Below are 23,423 nucleotides of genomic sequence, written 5' to 3'. Positions count from 1 at the left end.
ATCACACATCTATTCAACCAGAATCTCCAGCTCTACATTAACTTGACTGTACAAGGAATAATTTTGTATAGTTAGGACAACCTGGATGGACTAAGAAATCTCCTGCTTTAACATGCCTCCACCCTCTGTAACAGGAAGAGTGTCCATTCAAACCCCATCTCCCGAAGTTAAAAATTTTTATGTGAATCTATTGACTCATTGTAAAGAATATATTTTTTACCAAGATGACAAAAAATAGGTAAAATGTTGATTCATTCATACCTGACAGCTATTGTGTGGGCTGTTGTCATTTTTTACTTGACAATCTAAGGGAAAAGAGGTCGATGCCCCTGACTAAATAGTCAGGTATTGCATGTTTTAAAAATTCTTGCAGCACACCTGTTGAAAATTGCTGGGTTAGAGGAAGCACTACAATATGGGATCAAAAGACTTGGGTAATATCCAGGCTTCACTATGAAATGAATTAGCCTCACTTGTAAGGATTTCAGAAGACCAAAGTGAAGTACTTCACATAAAAGAGAAAAACCTGTGTGCACCATTTTTTATGTCCTTTATTCTTAGGTGCACAGTGTTCCAGTGGAAAGGGTGGCCTCCAATTCTACAAAGAGACTTCTCCACGCTATTATATGCTCCTGAATAAAAGAGCAGTACTGGCAACAGATACTGCACGTATGTGGCATGGTCACCTTGCAAAGAAGAAACCGCAAAAACGGACAATAATTTCTAAGGATCTGTGGGGGCGGGAGGTAGGTGTATGTTGCTCTCTTCCTTTATCAAAAAGTCTCTGGGAACTTTTGGAATAAGATGAAAATAAGGAAACCAAGGCGTTTGTCAGACCTTTCCACCTGCTCATCATGCCTGCGTTGTTTCCTTCTAGGCTCAGCTCTGGCCTCAGCTGCTGTGGATCTGAAGCCCCGTGCTCCACAAACTGGAACCCACTGCTTTTTCTCTCATCCCCAGAGTGGCTGATTTCCCGTTTTTGTTTGTTTGCTCTTGTTTCGTCATCACCAGGAAATGCGGAGCAACAACTGTGAAAGCATCGCACGGCGCTGGGAGCGGGTCAGGGCACCCACCCAAGTTTACAAGACTCCTGAAGTTCTTGCTAAGGTGCTGTCGTCTAGCGGCCACCCAGAGCCCCACGAAGCGGAGCCGAGCCCCCTTCCCAGAGCAAGTCTCCAGGGACGCTGGGGCGAGAGGCGTGACAACCCTGAGCAATCCCCCCCGGAACGCAGCGCTCTCCTCCCCCCAGCCCAGCTCCTAAAAATCAAGCAGCCTCCCCGCCTCCAGGACCCCGCTAAGGGTCGCCCGGCCTGAGCGAACGCGACGCGCGCGCACGTCCGCACGCAACCCGCACGGGAACGAGACCCGCCAGGTGCGGCAGGCCGGCGCCCTGCGGGCAAGGCGCGCGCAGCAGGCACGCGCGCGAACTTCCACCCGGTCGCCCCCAGGCGCCCAGGCGCCCGAGCCCCCAACCCTCGAACCTCCGCAGACACCGGGGAACTTTCCAGGTGCCCCCTTCTCACCGCGGCGCGGCCGCCCCGCGTCTCCCACGCCGCCCTCCCCGCAGCCTCCAGCGCGGGGTCGCGGCGCCGCTCAGTTCAGCCCGCCCGGCCGAGCGCGGGGCGCCGCGCGGGGCGGGGCGGGGCTGCCGGGACGGTCGCCCGGGCGACGGCGGACCCGGAAGAGCGCGGGCGAGCGCGGTGCGGCGGGGGTGTCGGGGTGTCGGTGCGGCGGGGGCCGCGCGAAGTTGCGGTGCAAGGGCAGAGAGGAGGGGAGGGGGGAGAAGGAAAAGAGGGGGCGGGGGTCAGCCCGGGCTGTGGCGTGGAAGAGCGGGGAGCCGGCCTCCCTGAAAGTGGGGTCACCCGTGCGCGCGCTCACAGCGGCCGAACCTTTCCTGCAGAGTGGCGCAAGTACAGAGATGACCTCGTGGTTGTGAGCGTGCTTTCCCGTGGTGTTATTTCTATTTCAAGTTCACGGGAGGAGGGGAGAAGAAAATTCAGGGAGGCCGTCCCGTTTTCGGTCGCCTCCCTTTGCCCTCACTCCTCCAGTCTGTTTTCACCGCAGGCTCGCCCCCACCTCGCCTTCCCTCCCAAAGCGAAAACTGGGGCCCGCATCCTGGACGTGCCCTCCTCCCTCACACGAGTGCCCTTCTGGCAGCTAATGGGGACGCGGGAGCAGCCTGGCGACCCCCTCTTCCCGGACTCCGAAGCCGTAACTTGCATCCAGTTCGCCAACGCGCGTGATGGACAGTGGTTTGCACCGAGTTTCAAGGGGCAGAAGTTACACCTTCCTTTGGAATCTGAAGGTCTTTTTTTTCTTTTTCTTTTTTAAATTGTTGACACTATTGCAGATGTCCCCTTGCATAGTCTTCCCTTTACCCACCTCTACCCACCCCCCCTCTGGCCATCTCACTACATTGTTTTCTGTGCCCATGGGCTATGCGTATATATTCTTTGGCTAATGTCTTCTTTCATCCAGTCCCCCCTCCCCCCTCCCCTCTGGCAGTTGTCAGTCTGTTCCGTGTATCCATGCCTCTTGTTCTATTTTGTTGTAAGTCTGTTTTGTTCATTAGATTCCATATATTAGCGATACCACACGGTATTTTTCCTTCTCTGTCGCTTATTTCGCTTAGCATAATAATCCCCAGGTCCATCCATGCTGTCACAAAAATAAGAGTTCCTTCATTTTTTCAGAAGGTCTTTTGGCAGGGAGCTCTCTTGATCACCCAAGCTTTCCCAGTGGCCTTTTGATTACGTTTTTTCCTGCGGCTTGCACTGTGGTTTTCTAAATACATGGATACCCCACCACATTTGTTGTGCTCTAGAGTTGTGAGATCTTCGTGTGGCTTTCTCCCTTTCCTCCTGGACCCCTGAAGAATTTCACCAGCAAATCCAGGAGGACAGGGGCAGTTTGGTGTTGAGGAATGGGAAGTTGTTATAGAAATAGATTTGTGTGTGTATTAGAGTCAGGAATATAAGTTTGATGTGTGTATTAGATTTGAAATAAGTAACTTCATTTTGTGTGACTGAGTGTAACTGTGATGCCTGCGTGTACTGCGAATTCTTTGGCACAATCCTGCCGACTACGCCAACTGTCCCAGTTTCTCTGGAGATGTAAACACAGGTGGTCTAACTCCCAATACGTGGCTATGCCACCGTGAGGGTCGAGAGACACTTTAATTCAATAAGACCGAGCCAATAATTCAAGTTTCAAGAAGGGAGACAGAGACAAACATGAAGCAAATCACACAGGGCTTATTTACCAGTTCCCGATGGTTCTTGGCACCAGCAGGCCACCCAGAGGATCCGCTGAAAGACACACACGAGGTCTGGGGGTGCGGCCCGACTGCGTCGGTCACTGCAGCCCTCTGGAAGCTCCCGCAGAGAGGTGCGGGGCAGAGCAAGGCAGGGGCAGCTTTCCCGGAGCTGGAGACGAAGTCTGTGGAGGGCAGACAAGCATCCAAGGATGTGGCCGAAAAGCCCCTGCTTTTAACAGTTCAGTTGAAGGTGTGGTGCGTCTTCAGTGTGTCTTATCGGGGTCCTACAGAGTGCGGGCCTGCTTGGAAGCCAGGGCTACAAAGTGTTAATCTTATCGTGGCACGCAGGCATCACAGTTACACTCAGTCACACAAAATGGAGTTACTTATGTCAAGTCTAATACACACATCAAACTTATCTTCCTGACTAATACACACACAAATCTATTTCTATAACAGAAGTACAGTGAGGGTCTATTCTCCACTGTGCTTCTGGAGGTTAGAACCCAGCTCTCTTGAGTTTTAAGCCACGTGGTGGCAGTGGGGCTCTTGTAGCACCTGTCCATGCTAATATATACGTAAACATATAGAAATGAGGCCCATGTAAATATGTCAGATAGGACCATTAAATTTCAGTGGGGGAAGAATGTGGTCCTGTTTGTTTTTGTGCTAACTAGAAAAAATGAAAAAGTACAAAGAACCTTTAATGAATGTGTGCTATTTTATACTGGCCTTCAAAATAGCCCAACCAGAGCAGGTGGGGATGGAGAAGAATTTCACAGGAAAAGGGAAAATAATTAAGCCATTGATAAATCACTGTAACAATGGACTTTAAAAAAAATATATATATATATATATATATATATATATATATATATATATATACCTTTATTGATTTCAGAGAGAGGAAAGGAGAGGGAGAGAGAGAGATAGAAACATCAATGATGAGAGAGTAATTGATCGAGCCCGCAACACGGGCATGTGCCCTGACCGGGAATCGAACCCCGATCACCTGATCCCAGGTCGATGCCCAACCTCTGAGCCACGCCCGTCTGGGCAACAATGGACTTTGAAGTCAATGGAATAGATGCTTACATACAGTTTAACAGCACAGAAGATAAAATCAAAGGTTTTCAAAGCCCATACGTTTCATTTATCCCAGTTTCTTTGGGAAGGAGGGTTAGGAGGAACTCTGGGTTGCTAATTAATGGGTCCAAAAATTGATGTATTGGGTCAAAGCTTGTTTTAAAAATGAAATAAAGTAAAAATACCAGTACATTACACATAGTAAGAGCATGTTCTGTAAATCTTTTGTTTCAGTTAAATATGTATGTGTTGGGTCAACCATGTAATACGTATTTTCTTACTGTTCCTTGAGGTAGAAATTTGAAAGCTATTGATGGAGTGAAGGCTGCTGCCCAGGGCCATTCAGCTAGTTGGCATTTGAGGGAGAACATAGGTTCTTACCCAGCGATCCTGTGCTGCCAGCAAGACCACGCTGGGTTGTAGAGGAGGAGAGTCACCACTTTGAGCCTTTATTCATTCTTTTAGCAAATGTTCCTGAGCAGCTCCTGGACGTCAGGTCTGATGCTAAAACCAGGGAATTCGATGGCTTATTATGCCTCTCACGGTCGCTAGCTCAGGGAATGGCCCCTGGGATTATTAGCTTGGGGCCTCCAGGTACTCCTGCCTCCCCCAAGGTAAATGAGACCCCTATTATTTCTTTCTTAACCCAGCTAAGGCTGCGGCTTTATTTCTCTCCTGGTCTGTGACTGCGATCTTTCTCACTCAGCCATTTCACACATTGAGTTCAACTTTTACCTGAATTGGAGATGCTGCTGAGGCAGTCTTGTCCCTATGATGCTTTTGGCCCAAGCAAATACAGTGTTTTCTGTGTGCCACCTGGTAGCATCATCAAGAGAAGAAAGGAGAGGAAAAATAATACTAACTGAATTTTCATTATGTATCAGGGACAAGTCTGAGACCTTTCCCATGTGTTACTCAGTATAATTTATACAATAGTTTGCATCCCCGAGCCAACTGTCCTTCTGTCTGTGTCAGCACTTCCCAGGGGCTGGCTAAGGTAGAATTCAATTTAATTAAATACCTTCCTCCCAGCAGCCCTTTCTCCCACTTATTCTGCCTTTTAATCCAGGAGACCCTCAAGTCCAACTTGCCTGCCCTTGCTTTCACCTCTGCCATCCTTAGAGTCTGCTCCAGTCCCATCTCCCTGCTTTCCTCTCCTGTCCTGACTCCAATCTTTCTGCAGTAAACCCCTGATCCCAACCCCAAATTCAAGCCACTTCTGAGTGAAATGCATCTATGCCCTCAGATGCTGATACTGACTTCACAGAGAGGCCAAAATCTGCTAAGAATCAAATTTCTAATATTCCTACCGTTTTCTAACACTGTGTCCACCTGTTTTAAATCAGTGGCATATGTTACATGAATGTGATTCTCCCAACAGGATAAAAATGAGTAGATGTCACTTATCACACAGTTTCTCAAAGCCTTTCTTCTCTTCTTGACCTTCCATGTTTTTCTTTCCAAGTGGCAAGAGAACTACTAAAAGTTCAGGTTCTCAAATATGACAGGGTTTTCCTCAAAAGATTAGGGACTAAAGAAAAATCGTAGGTCAAAAAAATGTATGAACAGTTATCTAAGCAGCCCTAAGGAGACTTCTGTGAGCTGCTTAAAAAGAAAGTCCTGATTCCTCTATATATAAGGTTGCACACACATACACGTGACAACTCACCATTTTACTCTTCTGTCATAGCATTTGAGGTATTAAGCAAAAAAACAAACCAAAAAAACCCTCATAGACACAAACAACAGTATGGTGATTACCAGAGGGAAAGAGGGGTTGGGGGGAGGTAAAAGAGGGTAAGGGGGGGATAAATGGTGACAGAAGGAGACTTGGGGTGGTGAACACGCAGTACAATACAGATGATGTATTATAGATTTGTACACTTGAAACCTATATAATTTTATTAACCACTGTCACCCCAATAAATTCAATTTTCAAAAAAAATCTCAGCCCTCCCTCTCTGAGGCACCAAAACTTGAAACCCCTGGGAGCAGCTCTGTCAGAGGGTGACTGAAGTGTATCTTCTATTAACTGAACTCTGAGAGGACCCATTTGGGGCTAGTAAGACTGTGAGTCACCTGCTCCCCAGTGGAAGCTCCAGCATCCAGGCAGGAGCAGCATTGTTCAGACTTAGAATCTCCAGGAAACCGTTGGGAAACCGTTGGGAAACCGTTGGCTGAGCTGGAGAGAGGCGCTCACCGAGCAGCTTACTGGATGAGGTGTTTGAGATCGTGGCCTTTCCTTCATGGAAATGAGTCTCATTACCTCTGAGGCTGGCACAGAGAAGCAACAACCAGAGTCCCGGCTGAAGCAGTCAGGGCCTGGATCAGACTTGGATGAAGGGGCAGATCTGAAGGCAGCACCACTCCCAGCCCTGAAACCAGAGCTGAACCAGGTTTCAGACAAGCTTGCAGAGCCACCAGTGACAAAGGAGTCACATTCAGCGGGGCGGGATTTATCTGTGCCCTCATTACAGACATCAGTTGAAGTGTCTCCGAGGCGCCGTTGCCATTGCCGAACCAACTGCCTAGAAGGTCCACTCTCCCGGGCCTTCCAGTGGCTGGGATGGAAGGTGGGCTCGCACCCATGGGTCTTCCTGCTGGTGCCCATACTGCTGACGTCCGCCCTGAGCACTGGCTTGATTTACCTGCCCAAGGATAAAGAAGAGGACCTCGAGGAACAGTATACCCCGATCGGGAGCCCGGCCAAGGCTGAACGACTCTTTGTGCAGGGACATTTCACCACTAGTAACTCTCAATACTTCTCCATCTCCAGGATAAGCACTGAGGTCAATTTTGCTTCTGTTCTAGTGGTCTCCCACTCTGACTCCCTTCTGGAACAAGAAATCTTATCAGAAGTTAGCAAATTCGACAGTGCAGTACAGGCTCTAAATGTGACACAGGAAGATGGAACCCAGATCCTCTACAATCATGTGTGTGCCAAGAACCGGGGCTTCTGCGTGCCCTCCAACCCACTCCTGTTTGCCTGGCAGGTGGACAAGAACCTCGACCTGAGAAGCATCACGTTTCCTATCTACCACCAAAATGGTCGGCGCGTCTCCATGGCTGGCACCCTTGGTGGAACCGTCTTAGGCAACCAGGTTGGAAAGGACCAGTTACTCCTGGAGGCCAGAGCCATGCGGTTGCAGTATTACCTGAAGACCAAAGAAGGAGAGGATGAGCATAGCAAGATGTGGCTGATTCATTTCCTGAACCAATTTAGCTATATGAAAGAGAGTTTGGGCTTGAAGATGATCCGGGTATGTGGCAGCTGGGGTTGACAGGGAGGCCAGGAGAAAGGGAGGGGCGAGGAGATAAAAAGACTTGTTCCAAAGATCATAGATAGTAGCACTCCCTGAGTATTTGGTGGAGTCCTTGAATTGAAGCTGGTCATGTGCTACTATATTTGGTACTTAATCCAACTTTCTTTAACACACTAAAGGATGCCACAAATCTTAGATCCTTGTTAATATTCTGGTGTAAAACACAAATCCCACATCCTCAAGGTAGGTTTGTTCAGTACAGACATTGGTCTTTAGGTTTAGTTTTGGGGATTGGTTTTCCAGACAATTACTTAGAAATGCTTACTTTTAGTTAAAGCCTTTGCTGTTTCCAAGAGCCCCCTAAAATTTGAAGTTCACTGGAATAAAACAAAAACAAACCTTTAAGCAAGTGTTCCATGGTGTTACTGAAAAAGATAACTAGCTCAGCATTTTTTTCAAGTAAATTATAGCATAGTGCCAGGGCCATATTAACTGTTCAGTAATTATTGGACCAGCAAACCTACTAATACTTCTGAGTAGCCTGGCAAAGTGAGACACCCACTGGAAAAAGCCTTTGAATACCAGGCCTTTCTGAAATTACATTTATGCAATTGAAATAGTAAAAAGTAACAACCTAATAAAAATATAGAAGAAGCCACAATTTCTTTAGTTATTAATGATTTCACAGTTTTATGTAAAATTCGATTTTGTATATTCAGAAATTTTAAACTTTGGAATTTTGTAAGAAACTTTGAAAAGCATTCCAGAAATTTTGGGGAAGAAGCAAATCTATATTCTAAAATCATAATTCATGTATTTTGATCTTTTAATGAATTTGAACACTTTTTTTAAATCAGTAAGCTATAGTGTTTCAATAGTGTTTGTAACTCTCAAATATTATAATTAAAAGTTATTTATCTGAGTACATTTTTGTGGCAGGTGGTCTACTTTACATCACTTTCTAGACAACTGGAATTTGAAAAAAGTTCTACGACAGTGATCCCTTTGTTTTATTGGGCATACTTTCTAATCATATTATTTTCAATCGCATCATGCTACAGGTAAAATACTTTTATTCATTTTTATAAACTCCTATTTTAAAAAAATTTATTGTGGTAAAACATATATATATATAACACATATCATTTTAACCATTTTAAGTGTACAATTCAGTAGTGTTAATAATATTCACACTGTTGTCCAATCTTCACAACTATCTGTTTCCAAATCTCTTCCATCAACCCAAACAGAAAAACTAAATATTAAGCAATAACACCCCATTGCCATCTCTGATCCCTGGTAAACCTTTAATCTCCTTTCTATCTCTGTGAGTTTGCCTATTCCAGAGATTTCATGTAAGTGGAATCATATAATATTTGTCTTTTTGTGACTGGCTTACCTCACTTAGCACAGTATTTTCAAGGTTCGTCCATGTTGTAGCATGTGTCGGAACATCATTTTTTTTTTTGGCTGAATAATATTCCATTGTATGTATATACCACATTTTACTTTTCCACTTAACTTTTGATGGGCACTTGGACTGTTTCTACCTTTTGGGTATTGTGAATAATGCTGCAATGAATATTAGTATACCAATATTTCTTTGAGCCCCTGGTTTCAATTCTTTTTCAGTATATACCTAAAAGTAGAATTGGTGGGTTGTTATGATAATCCTGTTAGGTTGCTGAAGAATTTCCAAACTGTTTTCCACAGAAGCTATACCATTTTATATCCCACGAGCAATGTCTCCACTTCCTCACCAACCCTTGTTATTTTCTGTTTTATGGATTAAAGCCATTCAGGTAGGTGCAAGGTGGTATCTCATTGTGGTTTTGATTCACAGTTCCCTAATTACAAATGATAAGCACCTTTTGATGTGTTTATTGGCCATTTGTATATCTTCTTTGGAAAAATGTCTATTCAAGTCATTTGCTTATTTTTAATTGAGTCATTTGTCCTGTTGTTGAGTCCTGTTGTTGCTGAGTACTTTATATATTTTAGATATTAAACCTTTAACAGAGATATATGATTTGCAGATATTCTACCACTCTGTGGATTGACTCTTCACTTCCTCTAATGCACAAAAGTTTTTAATTTTTATGAAATTCAATTTGTTTTTCTTTTGCTACTGTGCTTTTGGTGCTATATCTAAGAATCCATTGACAAGCCCATGGTAATGCATATTTACCCTCTGTTTTCTTCTAAGAGTTTATGGTTTTAGTTCTTATATTTAGGTTATTGATCAGTTTTTAATTATTTTTATATATAGTGTGAAGTAGGGGTCCAACTTCATTCTTGTACATGTGGAAATCTGGCTGTCCAAGTACCATGTGATGATGAAAAAATCAGTTGGCTGTACATATATGGGTTTATTTGTATACTCTAAACTTTATTCCATTGTCTATATATCTGTCCATGTGCCAGTACCATACCATTTTGATTATTATAGCTTTGTTAAAAGTTTTTAAATCTGGAAATCTCAGTCTTCCAACTTTCTTCTTTTTCAATATTATTTTGGATATCCAGGTCCCCTTACAATTTCATATAAATTTGAGGGTTGACTTTTCCATTTATGAATAGAAAAAAAGTCCATTGGAACTTTGGTATTGTGTTGAATCTGTAATTGCCTTAGATGAGATTGACATTTTAACAATATTGTCTTCCTCCCCATGAACTAAGGAAATCTTTTCATTGATTTGGGTCTTCCTTCGTTTCTTTTCTTTTTTAAATCTTTATTGATTTCAGTGAGAGAGGAAGGGAGAGGGAGAGAGAAAGATAGAAACATCAGTGATGAGAGTCATTGATCGGCTGCCTCCTGCATGCCCCCGACGGGATCGAGCCCGCAACCCGGGCATGGGCCCTGACCGGGGATCAAATCGCCATCTCCTGGATCCTAGGTCGATGCTCACCCACTGAGCCATACCAGACCGGGCCCTTCGTTTCTTTCACCAGTGTTTTGTGGTTTTCAGTGTACAAGCCTTTTACCTCCTAGGTTAAATTTATTCCTAAGTATTCTTTTAGACACAATTTAAATGGAACTGCTTTTGTAATTGCCTTTTGGAATTGTTCATTGCACATGAATAACAACAGAACTGACTTGTGTGTGTTGATCTTGTGTCCTGCAGCTTTGCTGAGTTTGTTTCTTAACTAGTAGTTTTCCTGTAAATTCTTTCATAGATAGGATCACATAATCTGGGGAAAATGTTAGTTATTCTTTTCAATTTGGATTCCTTTTATTTCTATTTTTTGTATTAATTGCCACAATGTTGAATATCATTGGTGATGATGGGCATCCATATCTTGTTTCTGATCTTAGAGGAAAGTATTCAGTTTTTCACCATTGAGTATGATGTCAGCTGTGAAGTTTTCATAAATGCCCATATCATTTTGAGGAAGTTCCCTCTATGCCTTGTTTTTGAGTGTTTTATCATGAATGAGTGTTAGATTTTATCAAATGCCTTTTCTGCATCTACTGAGATAATCATGTGGTTTTTATCTTTTGTTGTATTAGTGTGGTGTATTACATTGATTTCCTTATGTTGAACTACTATTGCATTCCTAGGATAAATACCACTTAGTCATGGTGTATAACCCTTTTAATATGCTACTGAATTGGGTTTGCTAGAATTTTATTGAGCACTTTTGCATACATAGTCATAAAAGATATTGATATGCAGTTTTCTTGTGCTGCCTTTGTTTGGATTAAATGCTCCAATCAAAGACATATGGTGGCTGAATATATAAGAAAACAAGACCCTTACATATTCTATATATAAGAGACTTCAAATTGAAAGACACACAGAGAGACTGAAAGTAAAGCAATGGAAAAAGATATTTCTCCAAAGAGGACATGCTGATGGCCAAGAGACACACGAGAAAATGTTCAACGTCGTTAATCATCAGAGAGGTGCAAATTAAAACCACAATGAGGTATCACTTCACATCTGTCAGAATGGCACCATCAACAAATCAACAAATGACTCCTGCTGGTGAGGATGTGGAGAAAGGGGAGCCCTGGTACACTGCTGGTGGGAATGCAGACTGGTGCAGCCACTATGGAAAACAGTGTGGAGGTTCCTAAAAAAATTAAAAATGGAGCTGCCTTTTGACCCAGTGATCCCACTCCTAGGAATGTATCCTAAGAATCCTGAAACATGCATCAGAAAGAATATATGCACCCCTATGTTCATAGCAGCACAGTTTACAATAGCTAAGATCTGGAAACAGCCCAAGTGCCCATCAGTAAATGAGTGGATGAAAAAACTGTGGGACATTCTCACCATGGAATACTACGCAGCTGTAAAGAAGAAGGATCTCGTACCCTTTGGGACAGTATGGATGGACCTGGAGAATATTATGCTAAGTGAAATAAGCCAGGCAGAGAAAGACAAACATCACATGATCTCGCTTATACATGGAATCTAAAGAACTTAATAAACTGATGAACAGAACAGATTCAGTGGCATGGAAGCATAGATCAGACTGAGGAAGGTCAGAGGGATGGAGGAGAGTGGGTGGGTGGAGGGGGAGAGAGTAACCAAAGAACTTATATGCATATATGCACAACCCAAGGACACGGACAATGGTGGGGAGAGGGACTGGGGAAAGGGATGAGACGGTGGAACGGGTCATTGGGGAGCAAAAGGGACATCTGTAATATTTTAAACAAAAATAAAATTTTAAAAAAACCCTGCAAAATTGTAAAAAAAAAGAAAAAGATGTTTCAAGAAAACAAACCAAAAAAAGCTTAAGTAGCGATCCTTATACCAGACAAAATAGAATTTAAAGCAAAGGCTATAAAAGGAGACAAAGAAGGACCCAGAAATTCCATTTCTGGATATTTATCTGAAGAAACCCAAAACACTAAATCAAAAAGACATATGCATCCATGTGTTCACTGGAGCTTTATTTATGATGGCCAAAATATGGAAGCAACCCAAGTGTCCATCAATTGATGGATGGGTGAAGAAGTGGTACATATATACAATGGAATATGACTCAGCCATAAAAAAAAATAAAAAAAAAAAAAAAATTGCCACCTGCAACAACACAGATGGACCGAGAGAGTAATGTACTGAGTAAAATAAGTCAGACACAGAAAGAAAAGACAAATGCCATATAGAATCTAAAAAACAAGCAAAACAGAAACAAACTCATAGATACAGAGAACGTTTTGACAGTTGCCAGATGGGAGGGGGGTTAATGGGATGGGTGGAAAACGGGAAGGAATTAAGAAGTACAAATTGATAGTTACAGAACAGTTATGGGGATGTTAAGTACAGCATAGGAAATATAGTCAATAATATAGTAAAAACTATGTATGGTGTCACATGAGTTCTAGATTTAATGGGGCGATCATTTTATAAGTTATATAAATGTCTAATCACTTGGGTTCTACACCTAAAACTAATATAATATTGTATGTCAAATGTAATTGAAATATTAAAATGTTAAAAAACAAATAAATAAAAAGTAAAATACAGCCATGTGTAGAATTTTTTTTAAATATAAGAAATTTTAGCTATTTTAATGTGGTGTTCTTACCTGAAGAAGGTCTTTAGTCATGCTCTTGCTGTTTTGGAATCAGTGGCTCCATTTCCATAGTTGACTTTCCTAGTCTTCATTCCAAACATAGTTTCTCTCTTCTATTAAAGATATCTAGAGGCAGGGATCAGTCATTTGTTTTGAAGCAATTAAACAAACAAAATATAAAACAAGAGGTTGTTGTTAGTATATTAAAATGTACTGTTGTGGTTGTTGGGGAGGTAAAGTATTGAATCCATGCTTTAAAATGTTGTGTATATTTCCCCATTTATGCTTGTCCAACAACAACAACAAAAAAAAGCAGGCATAGTTTTTGTTATTTAAAAATTATTTTGCATTTAGTAGCCACTTCTCTAGAGCCCACTTCACCAGGAGAGGAGAACCCTGAAAATATTTTAGAAGGAGGCTTTTCATATGTGTTGTTAACCACAATACATATTGACCTAGCTTTGAAACACAGGAGCTATTGAGGATTGTGGTTTTGGCTAGCTGGAGTCAGAGGTTGGGAGTCAGTACTTGGATACAGGTACTGACTCTGCTGCCACTTGCCCTCAACTTCTGTTGTATTCCATTCACACCCCTTTGACCATCAGAATGAAATTAACAATCTGCAGTGTTTTATTGTAACTTTATGATTCTTAAATGCCAGCCAGTGGATTAGTGCTTGTTTAGCTATATAAGAATCACCCAGGGGCCCAGGCCAGGTAGCTCAGTTGGTTAGAGCATCATCCTAGTACACCAAGGTTGTGGGTTCAATCCCCAGTCAAGACACATAAAAGAATCAGCCAATGAGTGCATCATAAGTAGGTGGAGCAACAAACTGATGTTCCTCTCTCTCCCTCTCTTCCTCCCTCCTTCCCTCCTTCCCTCTCTCCTGCTAAAATCAATAAATAAGAATCTCCCAGGGAAGTTTAGTAAAAGTACAGATTCCCAACTTTTCTGCTCCTTTTGCCCCCAGTTGACTTGCATAGTGCCTGGGAATTAAATGTCTCCAGCAAACAGGTATGAGAATTATTGCCCAAGAGGTTTCTGAATACATGTCTAAGTCAAGAATGTTATGAATTGATGGCATTTCGGTATGAAAGCTACCACCACAAATTCCATGATTTTTTTCCTCCAAATTTACAGGCGTGACTGTGTACGAAACAAAATGTGCGTTGCAGTTTTTGGAGTGATTTCTACTGCCTTATCAGTGTTGAGTGGCTTTGGCCTGCTGTTGCACATTGGGGTGCCATTTGTGACCATAGTTAAAAATTCACCATTTCTTATTCTAGGTGAGTAAAACAAAATATGAGGCTACATACTGTGTATATGGGGGTGTAGAATAGATAGGGGGAGGGGCTTATGTTACATTAAGGAAAATAATTATGTTTAGGTGGCTCTACAGATCCAAAATGAGATGTCAGGAAAAATCAAATCGAATTGAATTACGTATCTTTAGAGTTGGAAAAATCAAACACCCCAAATGGAAATACAAGGGACATGAATAGGCAGTACACACACACACACACACACACACCCCAAAAGTTGAAAATATAAGAAAAAAATACTTGATTTCTCAATTAATCAAGGGATTCAAATTAAACCAAAAGTGAAACACCTTGTTTTCTTATTAGATTAATAAAAATTAGTAAGATCGAAGGTTTAGAGAGAGTTGTGTGCAAATGAATGGAGGAAAATTTTAAACTAGTACACACTTTCTTTTAGTACAACTTTTCAACAAACCAAAAGACTTAAAAATTGAAAAGGGAATACCTTTGACCTACTAATTGCACTGCTAGGAATTTTTCCTATTAGTTAGACAAGTGTTCAAAAACTAGAACAAGTATGTTTGTTTTGGTGTGATTTAGGGTTAGGAAAATATTGAAACAACCTATCCCATATATGAACATGGGATTGGTCAATTAAAATATAGCAAATTGCCTGGCTGGGCGTGGCACAGTGGTTGAGCGTCAACCTAGGATCCAGGAGATTGGGGTTCGATTCCCGGTCAGGGCACATGCCCGTGTTGCGAGCTCAATCCCCCATCGGGGGCATGCGGGAGGCAGCCAATCAATGACGTCTCTCTCACCATTGATGTTTCTGTCTCTCTTCCTCTCCATTCCTCTCTCTGAAATCAATAAAGATATATTTTAATATATAAGTATATATATATATATATATATATATATCGCATATTAAAATTTTGGAATCACTTTCCATCTTTAAAAAGTAGATAAATACTATTAAATGGAAAAATACTGGTTATGAAATACGATGTTTGAAATAGAGTGGTCCAGTTATATCTATATGTTTTTATAGAGCAAATTCTGAATGGATAAACATCAAAATGTTAACCAGAATTATCCCCAGAGGGTGGAATTAGAGCCATTTAAATTCTTGTTTGTATTTTTCTTTAATTTCAGAATTTATTTTAGAATAAGCATGAGAAAACAAAAGTTTTTATATTTTGGAAAGTAAACAACTTGGAAGAAATAATATTTGGTTTCCTGGGGGAGATAGTGGGTCACCTGTATACTGGATGTCAGTTTATTTGTTCTAGCCCTTCAGGGCACACCTTCCTCATACACACATTTAATCATTCAGTCTTCCCCACAACTATAAATAACTAAAGTGTGTATAACTGATTTAATATAAACCGTTTTTGTAGTCTGTGCGTACATAGGAGTGTGAGTGTATATGTGTGTGTGTGTGTTTGTGATTGCAGCAACTCAAGAACTGCATGTGGATAATTTCTTAACAGTGTTCTATAAATGATAAAACCAGTTTTGTTTTTTAATCCTCACCTGAGGATATTTTTTTCATTGCTTTTCAGAGAGAGTGGAAGATAGAGAAACATCGATGTGGTAGGGACACATCGATTGGTTGCCTCCTGCACACTCCCGACTGGGGCCAGGGATTGAGCCTGCAACCGAGGTACGTGCCCTTGGTCGGAATTGATCCCAGGACCCTTCAGTCTGCAGGCTGATGCTCTAACCACTGAGCAAAACTAGCTAGGGCAAAACCAGTTTTTAAATACCTAATAAATATCAGTGAGTTCATTCTTGATTCTTAGTACTTTTGATTTTTACTTTAGATCCTTCTACCTTGATTATACCCATAGAACATCAATTTAAAGTTGCAATCCCCAGTACCCTCTCATGCAATCCATAATCTCCCAAAATTTAAATTAAGATCAGCATTTCAGTTCCAAGTATTGATTCTATCAGTACACACAGAAACAAATATGTCCATGAGTGAAAGTAGTATCAGCTCTATTAGAAAGCTTGAGGAGGTAGAATTTATCTGCAACATGTTCATGTTGTTCTTTCTAATCCCCTTTCTTCTTTGTAGTCCTCTATTCCCAGTCTTTAGTATGGTTTCAAAGTCTGCTTTATTCCAAACCAATCATGAAATGTCATTGTGGGAAACAACTAATTACCTAGTAGGCGTTAATATTTAAAGGACCCTTGAGATTTACTTTGGGACATATTTCTGATATCAAGGATACTTTCATTTTAATGAGATAAGGCCTTAAACTGGGCAAGTGAAGTTTGAATGATAACATTCTGGCTATCAAAAACAGCCCAGCAGGAAAACTGTGTGTATATGTCTATAAACTATATGGTGCCTCTCACATCATACCACATTGATAGCTAGATGCTTACTGTAGGACACGTCTAAGTCCAGCTTATATTTTAAGCAACAGAATATTGGCTCATTGTGTTTGTGCATTAGTGTGAAATGGCTTGAGAAAAAACAGTTTCTCTGGTATCCTGGCAGAATCAAAGAAGCATTGCTAACACTGCTTTGACTAACAACCAGTCAACCAGATTTCCCTATTCATCACTGAAACACCCTAAATGCCGACTAAGAGTAGAATATCCTGTGCTACATGTGAAGAACAGGAGCATGTACGAAGCACAGAGTTATTACAGAGGGAGTGATGAATTCTATTATGGGTTCAGAGGCAACAAAAGAAAGAATCAGATGCCTGGCTGGGCGTGGCTTAGCGGTTGAGCGTCGACCTAGGATCCAGGTGATCAAGGTTCGATTCCCAGTCAGGGCACATGCCCGGGTTGCGGGCTCGATACCCAGTTGGGGGAGTGCAGGAGGCAGCTGATCAGTGACTCTCTCATCACTGATGTTTCTCTCTCTCTCTCTCCCTCTCCTTCTCTCAAATCAATAAAGATACACTTAAAAAAAAAAAAAAAAGAATCAGAGAAAGTAGCATCAAAGCACAGATTGAGCAAGATAAATAAGACTTTAAGAAATGGACCAAGAAAAGAGTTTAAATTGATCTGTTTAATTTTTTAAAATATATTTTTATTGGTATTTTGAGAGAGAGGAACGGAGAGAGAGAAACATCAATGTGAGAGCACAACTTCCATCCACTGCCTCCTGCACACCCCCTACTGGGGATCGAGCCCACAACCCAGGCATGTGCCATAACTGGGAATGGAACCGGTGACCTCTCAGTGCAGGGCATGATGCTCAACCAACTGAGCCCCACCGGCCAGGGCAATCTGTTTAATTTTTTTAATGGATATTAATATTTATAAAGATTCTGTTCCTTTTTTTTTTTTTTTAACAGGTGTTGGGGTTGATGACATATTTATCATGATTTCTGGCTGGCAGAAGACCAAACTCGTGGATAGCATAAAACAGCGTATGTGCAGTGTCTATTCAAAAGTGGCAGTGTCCATTACAATCACCACTCTCACTAACATCCTGGCTTTCTATACAGGGATTATGACCTCTTTCAGGTCTATACAGTACTTTTGCATTTATACAGGAACAACCCTGCTCTTTTGTTATATTTACAACATCACCTGTTTTGGAGCGTTTATGGCCCTGGATGGTAAAAGAGAATTAGTCTGTCTACATTGGTTAAAAAAGACAGATACCCTTTCCCCTAAATGTTCCTCATTAAAAAGGTGCTGCTGTCTCCCATTTAATTCTCTCCCAGATGAAGAGGAAGCTGATGTTCATCCAATGAATTTGTTCTTTAGAGACTATTTTGGCCCTTTTCTCACAAGCACTAAGACCAAGTATTTTGTAGTGCTTCTGTACATTATATACCTCATAAGTAGTATATGTGGGTGTCTCAAAGTGGAGGAAGGTTTAGACCTTCGGAATTTGGCAAGTGACAATTCCTACATTTCACCATATTTTGATGTAGAAGAAGAGTATTTTCCAGAATATGGTCCCAAGGTGATGGTTATTGTTACTGAAACTCTTAACTACTGGGATAAAGATGCTAGGCAAAAATTGGAAAAATGTCTGGCAGATTTTGAAAACAACCACTATGTACATAATAATCTTACAGAGTCTTGGTTACGAGAATATGTGGAATATATGGAACGTCAAAGACAAGATATAAATGATAAGAATACTTTTATAACCAGCATTTCCAGCTTTTTTGTGGATTTCCCACTTTTTAAGTATGATATTAATATGTCATCATCACATGAAATCATTTCTTCCCGGGCCTTCATTCAGACCATAGGTATTCCTACTTCAACCCATAAGAAGAAGATGTTAATCCAGTTACGAGACTTGGCCGAAAAGTGTGAAATTCCCCTCATGGTATATAACCAGGCATTCATATATTTTGATCAGTATACTGCAATAATAGAAAACACTATTCGAAATGTCATCGTTGCATCAGCAGCTATGTTCATTGTTTCCTTACTGTTAATCCCTAATCCACTGTGTTCCTTGTGGGTAACTTTTGCTATTACTTCTGTTATTGTAGGAGTAACAGGTTTCATGGCATTCTGGAACATCAATCTTGATTCCATATCCATGATTAATCTTGTCATTTGTATCGGGTTTTCGTTTGATTTCTCTGCACACATTTCTTATGCATTTGTTTCCAGTTCTGAGCCCTCAGTAAACCAAAAAGCAATTGAGGCATTGTATATGCTAGGCTACCCTGTGTTACAAAGTGCAATTTCAACAGTAATAGGGGTGTGTGTTTTATCTGCAGCTAAAGCATACATCTTCAGGACCTTTTTTAAGATTATGTTTCTTGTTATGGTATTTGGGACTATCCATGGTCTAATTTTTATTCCAGTATTCCTAACCTTATTTTGAAGGTTTGTTTGAATATCCACTAGCAAATCAAAGGCCAGTTATAGACTTCCTGATTGCCCCAACTCAATCTGATAAAAAATGCACTATTAACAGAAGTCAATAAACTAAAAGCAAAAAAATCCCATTTTAAAATGTTATTTAAAACTTGAAAATCCCATTTTAAAATGTTATTTAAAATATCCTGAGAAAAATTAGTCTTTCATTAAAATATCTTTACTAAATTAGAAAGTGTTGTCCTTTTTATTATGATCTATACAATGAAGTATAAAGAATAAATTTCTAGTTATTTTTCCCTTTTATTTTATTATTAGAACTTCATGCCTGGAATTGAAGTATTTTATATGTTATATCATAAATGGAATATTATTTTTATTGTACTTCCTATATGTATTATGATGTAAAAGTTCTGTTTATTCTCCCAGTCTGTGTTTTCTTAATGGTATTATAATGAACTGAAGTTTTTAAAGTTTTGAAATCCAGTTTATTTCATTTTATTTTTTTGGTTAGTGCTTTCTGTGCCTTCTCTAGGAAATGTTTGCTTATTCCAAGATTAGAAAATATTCACCTGTCTGGCCAGGATGGCAGCGTAGGTAAATGCGGTGCTCGCCTCCTCCCACAACCACATCAAAATTACAACTAAACTACAGAACAACCATCATTCAGAACCACCTGAAACTGAGCTGAATGGAAGTCCTACAACTATGAAATTAAAGAAGAAGCCACATCGAAACTGGTAGGAGGGGCAGAGACACAGGTAAGAATCCTGGAATCTGCTGGTCCCACACCCATGTATGGCCAATAAAAATCAAGAGGGTTATCTCGGCTGTGGAAGTTCCCCCTGAGGAGCGAGGGGTACCAGCCCCACACCAGGACCCCCAGCCCAGGGTTCCAGTGCCAGGAAGAGAAGTCCCCACAACTTCTGGCTATAAAAACCAGTGGGGATTGAGGCTGAAGGACGCTGAGGCTACTGGAGTCCCAGGCAGTTCCTGTTAAAGGGCCCATGTGCAGACATTCAGACTCACTCCCTCTGAGCTCCAGCACTGGACAGCAGCTTGAGAGGCGTCAGAGACATATGGGGAAGAACAGAACTGTCTGGCATCAGGGTGAGAGCTGGAGGGGCACCTTCCTCCCAGACAGAAGTGCTGGCAGAGGCCGTTGTTCCTTTGGTGAGCCCTGCCTTCACAGAGCCAACAGACCAGTGCCATATCTGAGTCTCCTTCAACCTGGCTCATACTGTTTGCCCCACCCAGCTGATTTTGAGACCCTGCCCCACCCAACTTTTGGGCCCACCCAAGCTATTTCTAGTGGTTTTACCATAGAAATGGCCTGTCTTGGCTCATGCTTCACATTTTCCAAAAATCTCTCAAACAAGCAGCATCTGGCCCCAGTGAGGCCCATATCTCTTTCTAAATGGCCCCGGGCCTGGCACTAGCAGCAGCAAGAACTGGTTTACAGCTTGGCCTTGCCTTACCCTCCAAGCCCAGCACAAGTAGCAGCCATCTGCAGATCACTTTGTAACTTATGCCTCATGGCCCAAGGCAGAACACAGGTGGTGGCTGACCTTGGCCTGCAAACCTGGGAGGCCCAAGAGCCAGTGTACCCAGTGGACAGCTTCAGACCATGTTGAAGCACCACCCAACCACCTCCACAAGTGACTCACTCAAGGGGTGAACTCAGTGGGTACCAGAGCCCTGCTGAAGTAAGTCTTTCTCTGTGTGGTGGGCCCCCTACACAGCTGATCCTCCAAGGTGGTCGGAGGTCGGTGGTCAGTGGTAACAGACAGTTCTCGCAGCTGATCAGCCTGAGTAAATCCCTCCCATTGACATGCCAATAGCAATGAAGACTCAATTACAACAGAAGGGTATATAGCCCACATGGAGGGCATACCTCAAATGCCCAGCTGGGGTAATTAGGGAGGCTGTGCCACTGGACACTTACTACATTAGGCCATGCTACCAAGCCTAGAAGACATAACAGCTCTACCTAATATATAGAAACAAACAGAGGGAGGTGGCCAAAATGAGGAGACAAAAAAACATGGCCCAAATAAAAGAATAGAAGAAAACTCCAGAAAAAGAACTAAACAAAATGTGCAGAGTTGAAAACGCTGGTTATAAGGATGCTCAGGGAACTAGGGAGGACCTCAACAGCATAAAAAAGAACCAGTCAGAAATGAAGGATACACTAACTGAAATAAAGAATAATTTACAGGCAATCAACAGTAGAGTAAGTGAAGCCAAGAATCAAATCATCAATTTGGAATATAAGGAAGCCAAAAACAGCCAATCAATAAAGCAGAAAGAAAAGAATCCAAAACAATGAGGATAGTGTAGGGAGCCTCTGGGACAACTTCAAGCGTACCAATATCCACATCATAGAGGTACCAGAGGAGAAGAGAGAGAGCAAGAGATTGGGAACCTATTTGAAGAAATAATGGCTGAAAACTTCTTTAACCTGGAGAAGGAAAAAGACACACAAATCCAGGAAGTGCAGAGAGTCTCAAACAAGATGAATCCAGAGAGGCCCACGCCAAGACACATCATAATGAAAATGACAAAGAGAATCTTAATCTTAAAAGCAGCAAGAGAAGAACAGTTAGTTACCTACAAAGGAGCTCCCATAAAACTGTCAGCTGATTTCTAAACAAACATTTCAGGCTAGAAGGGATTGGCATGAAATATTCAAAGTTCTGAAAAGCAAGGACCTACAACCAAGATTACCCAGCAAAGCTATTATTTAGAATCAAAGGACAGATAAAGAACTTCCCAGACAAGAAAAAATCTAAAGGAGTTCATCCCCACCAAATCAGTATTACAAGAAATGTTAAAGGGTCTCCTTTAAAAAGAAGGAAAAAAATATAAATAATAAAATGGAAATAACTACATATCAAAAGTTACTTTAAATGGATTAAATGCTCCTGTCAAGTGGCATGGTGGATGAATTGATAAGAAAACAAGACCCTTGCACATGCTGTCTATAATAGACTCACTTCAGATTGAAAAAACATACACTAACTGAAAGTAAAGGGACGGAAGAAGATATTTCATGAAAGTGGAAACAGGAGAAAAACCCAACCTGGGTAGCAATACTAATACCAGACAAAATAGAATTTAAAACAAAGGTTATAATAAGAGACAAAGAATGACCCAGCAATTCCACTTCCGGGTGTTTTTCTGATGAAACTCAAAACACTGATTCAAAAAGACATGTGCATCCATATGTTCATTGCAGAATTATCTACAATAGCCAAGATACTGAAGCAACCCAAATGTCCATCAGTAGATGAACGGATAAAGAAGTGGTGCATATATACAATAGAATATGACTCAGCCATCAAAAAAGAATGAAATCTTGCCATTTGTAACAACATGGATGGACCTAGAGGGCATTATGCTAAGTGAAATAAGTCAAACAGAAGACACATACCATATAATTTCTTTTATGTGTAGAATCTAAAACTAAACAAAAACAAGCAAACAAAGCAGAAACAGACTCACAGATACAGAGGACATTTTGATGGTTTGCCAGATGGGAGGGAGGTTAAGGGGAAGGGTGAAATAGGGAAAGGGATTAAGTCATACAAATTGGTAGTTACAAAGTAGTCATGGGGATGTAAAGTACAGCATAGAGAATATAGTCTTTAATACTGTAATAACTGTGTATGCTGTCAGGGTACTAAATTTATTGGGGTGATCACCTTATAAGTTATACAATGTCTAATCGCTGTGTTGCACACCTGAAACTACAATATTGTACGCCAACTGTAACTGAAAAACAAAAATTATTTTTAAAAGTTGTCTGGTGGGGGATTGTAAGTTGTTTGTGTCTGACAGTTTTAAACTGTTCCCTTCCTAATGGTCTGCCCTATGATTTTCAGACTTGCCTAGCCAACCCTGACAATTGCCTAAACCAGCTCTTTTCAGTGAAGCTCTTGATGTATATTTCCTACTGATTGTGTGTCTCTGCTTGAGCCATGACTGATATACATGTATATATCAGTATAATATATGTATGTATGTATATATTCCTGTAACTTGCTTTTTTCCCTAACAATATGTCTTAGAGATGGCATTATATTTAACTGCTGAATAATGTTACATACGATGGATATCCTATGTCTCATTTAATTATCCTGTTATTAGCGAATATTTTAGGTTTTTTTAGATTGATTCAAATTTAAATTTGACTAAATTTAT

The 23,423-nt window shown here is 41.2% G+C and overlaps 1 protein-coding gene across 1 annotated transcript; it reads left to right on the top strand.

Annotated features, from left to right (window-relative positions):
• The first annotated feature begins 1,014 nt into the window (after positions 1-1,014).
• On the top strand, positions 1,015-19,333 carry PTCHD3 (patched domain containing 3). Its single transcript, XM_087825081.1, has 7 exons — positions 1,015-1,300; positions 1,490-2,305; positions 4,808-4,956; positions 6,616-7,602; positions 8,545-8,666; positions 14,278-14,423; positions 17,723-19,333. The coding sequence occupies exons 1-7, from the start codon at positions 1,015-1,017 to the stop codon at positions 19,225-19,227; spliced, it is 4,011 nt and encodes a 1,336-aa protein (XP_087681207.1). The 3' UTR covers positions 19,228-19,333.
• Positions 19,334-23,423: the final 4,090 nt, after the last annotated feature.

The sequence above is a fragment of the Miniopterus natalensis genome, chromosome 1, assembly GCF_054644295.1.
Source record: "Miniopterus natalensis isolate mMinNat1 chromosome 1, mMinNat1.hap1, whole genome shotgun sequence".
Classification (NCBI taxonomy): Eukaryota; Metazoa; Chordata; class Mammalia; order Chiroptera; family Miniopteridae; genus Miniopterus; species Miniopterus natalensis.
This window is presented reverse-complemented; position numbering and strand designations above follow the sequence as displayed.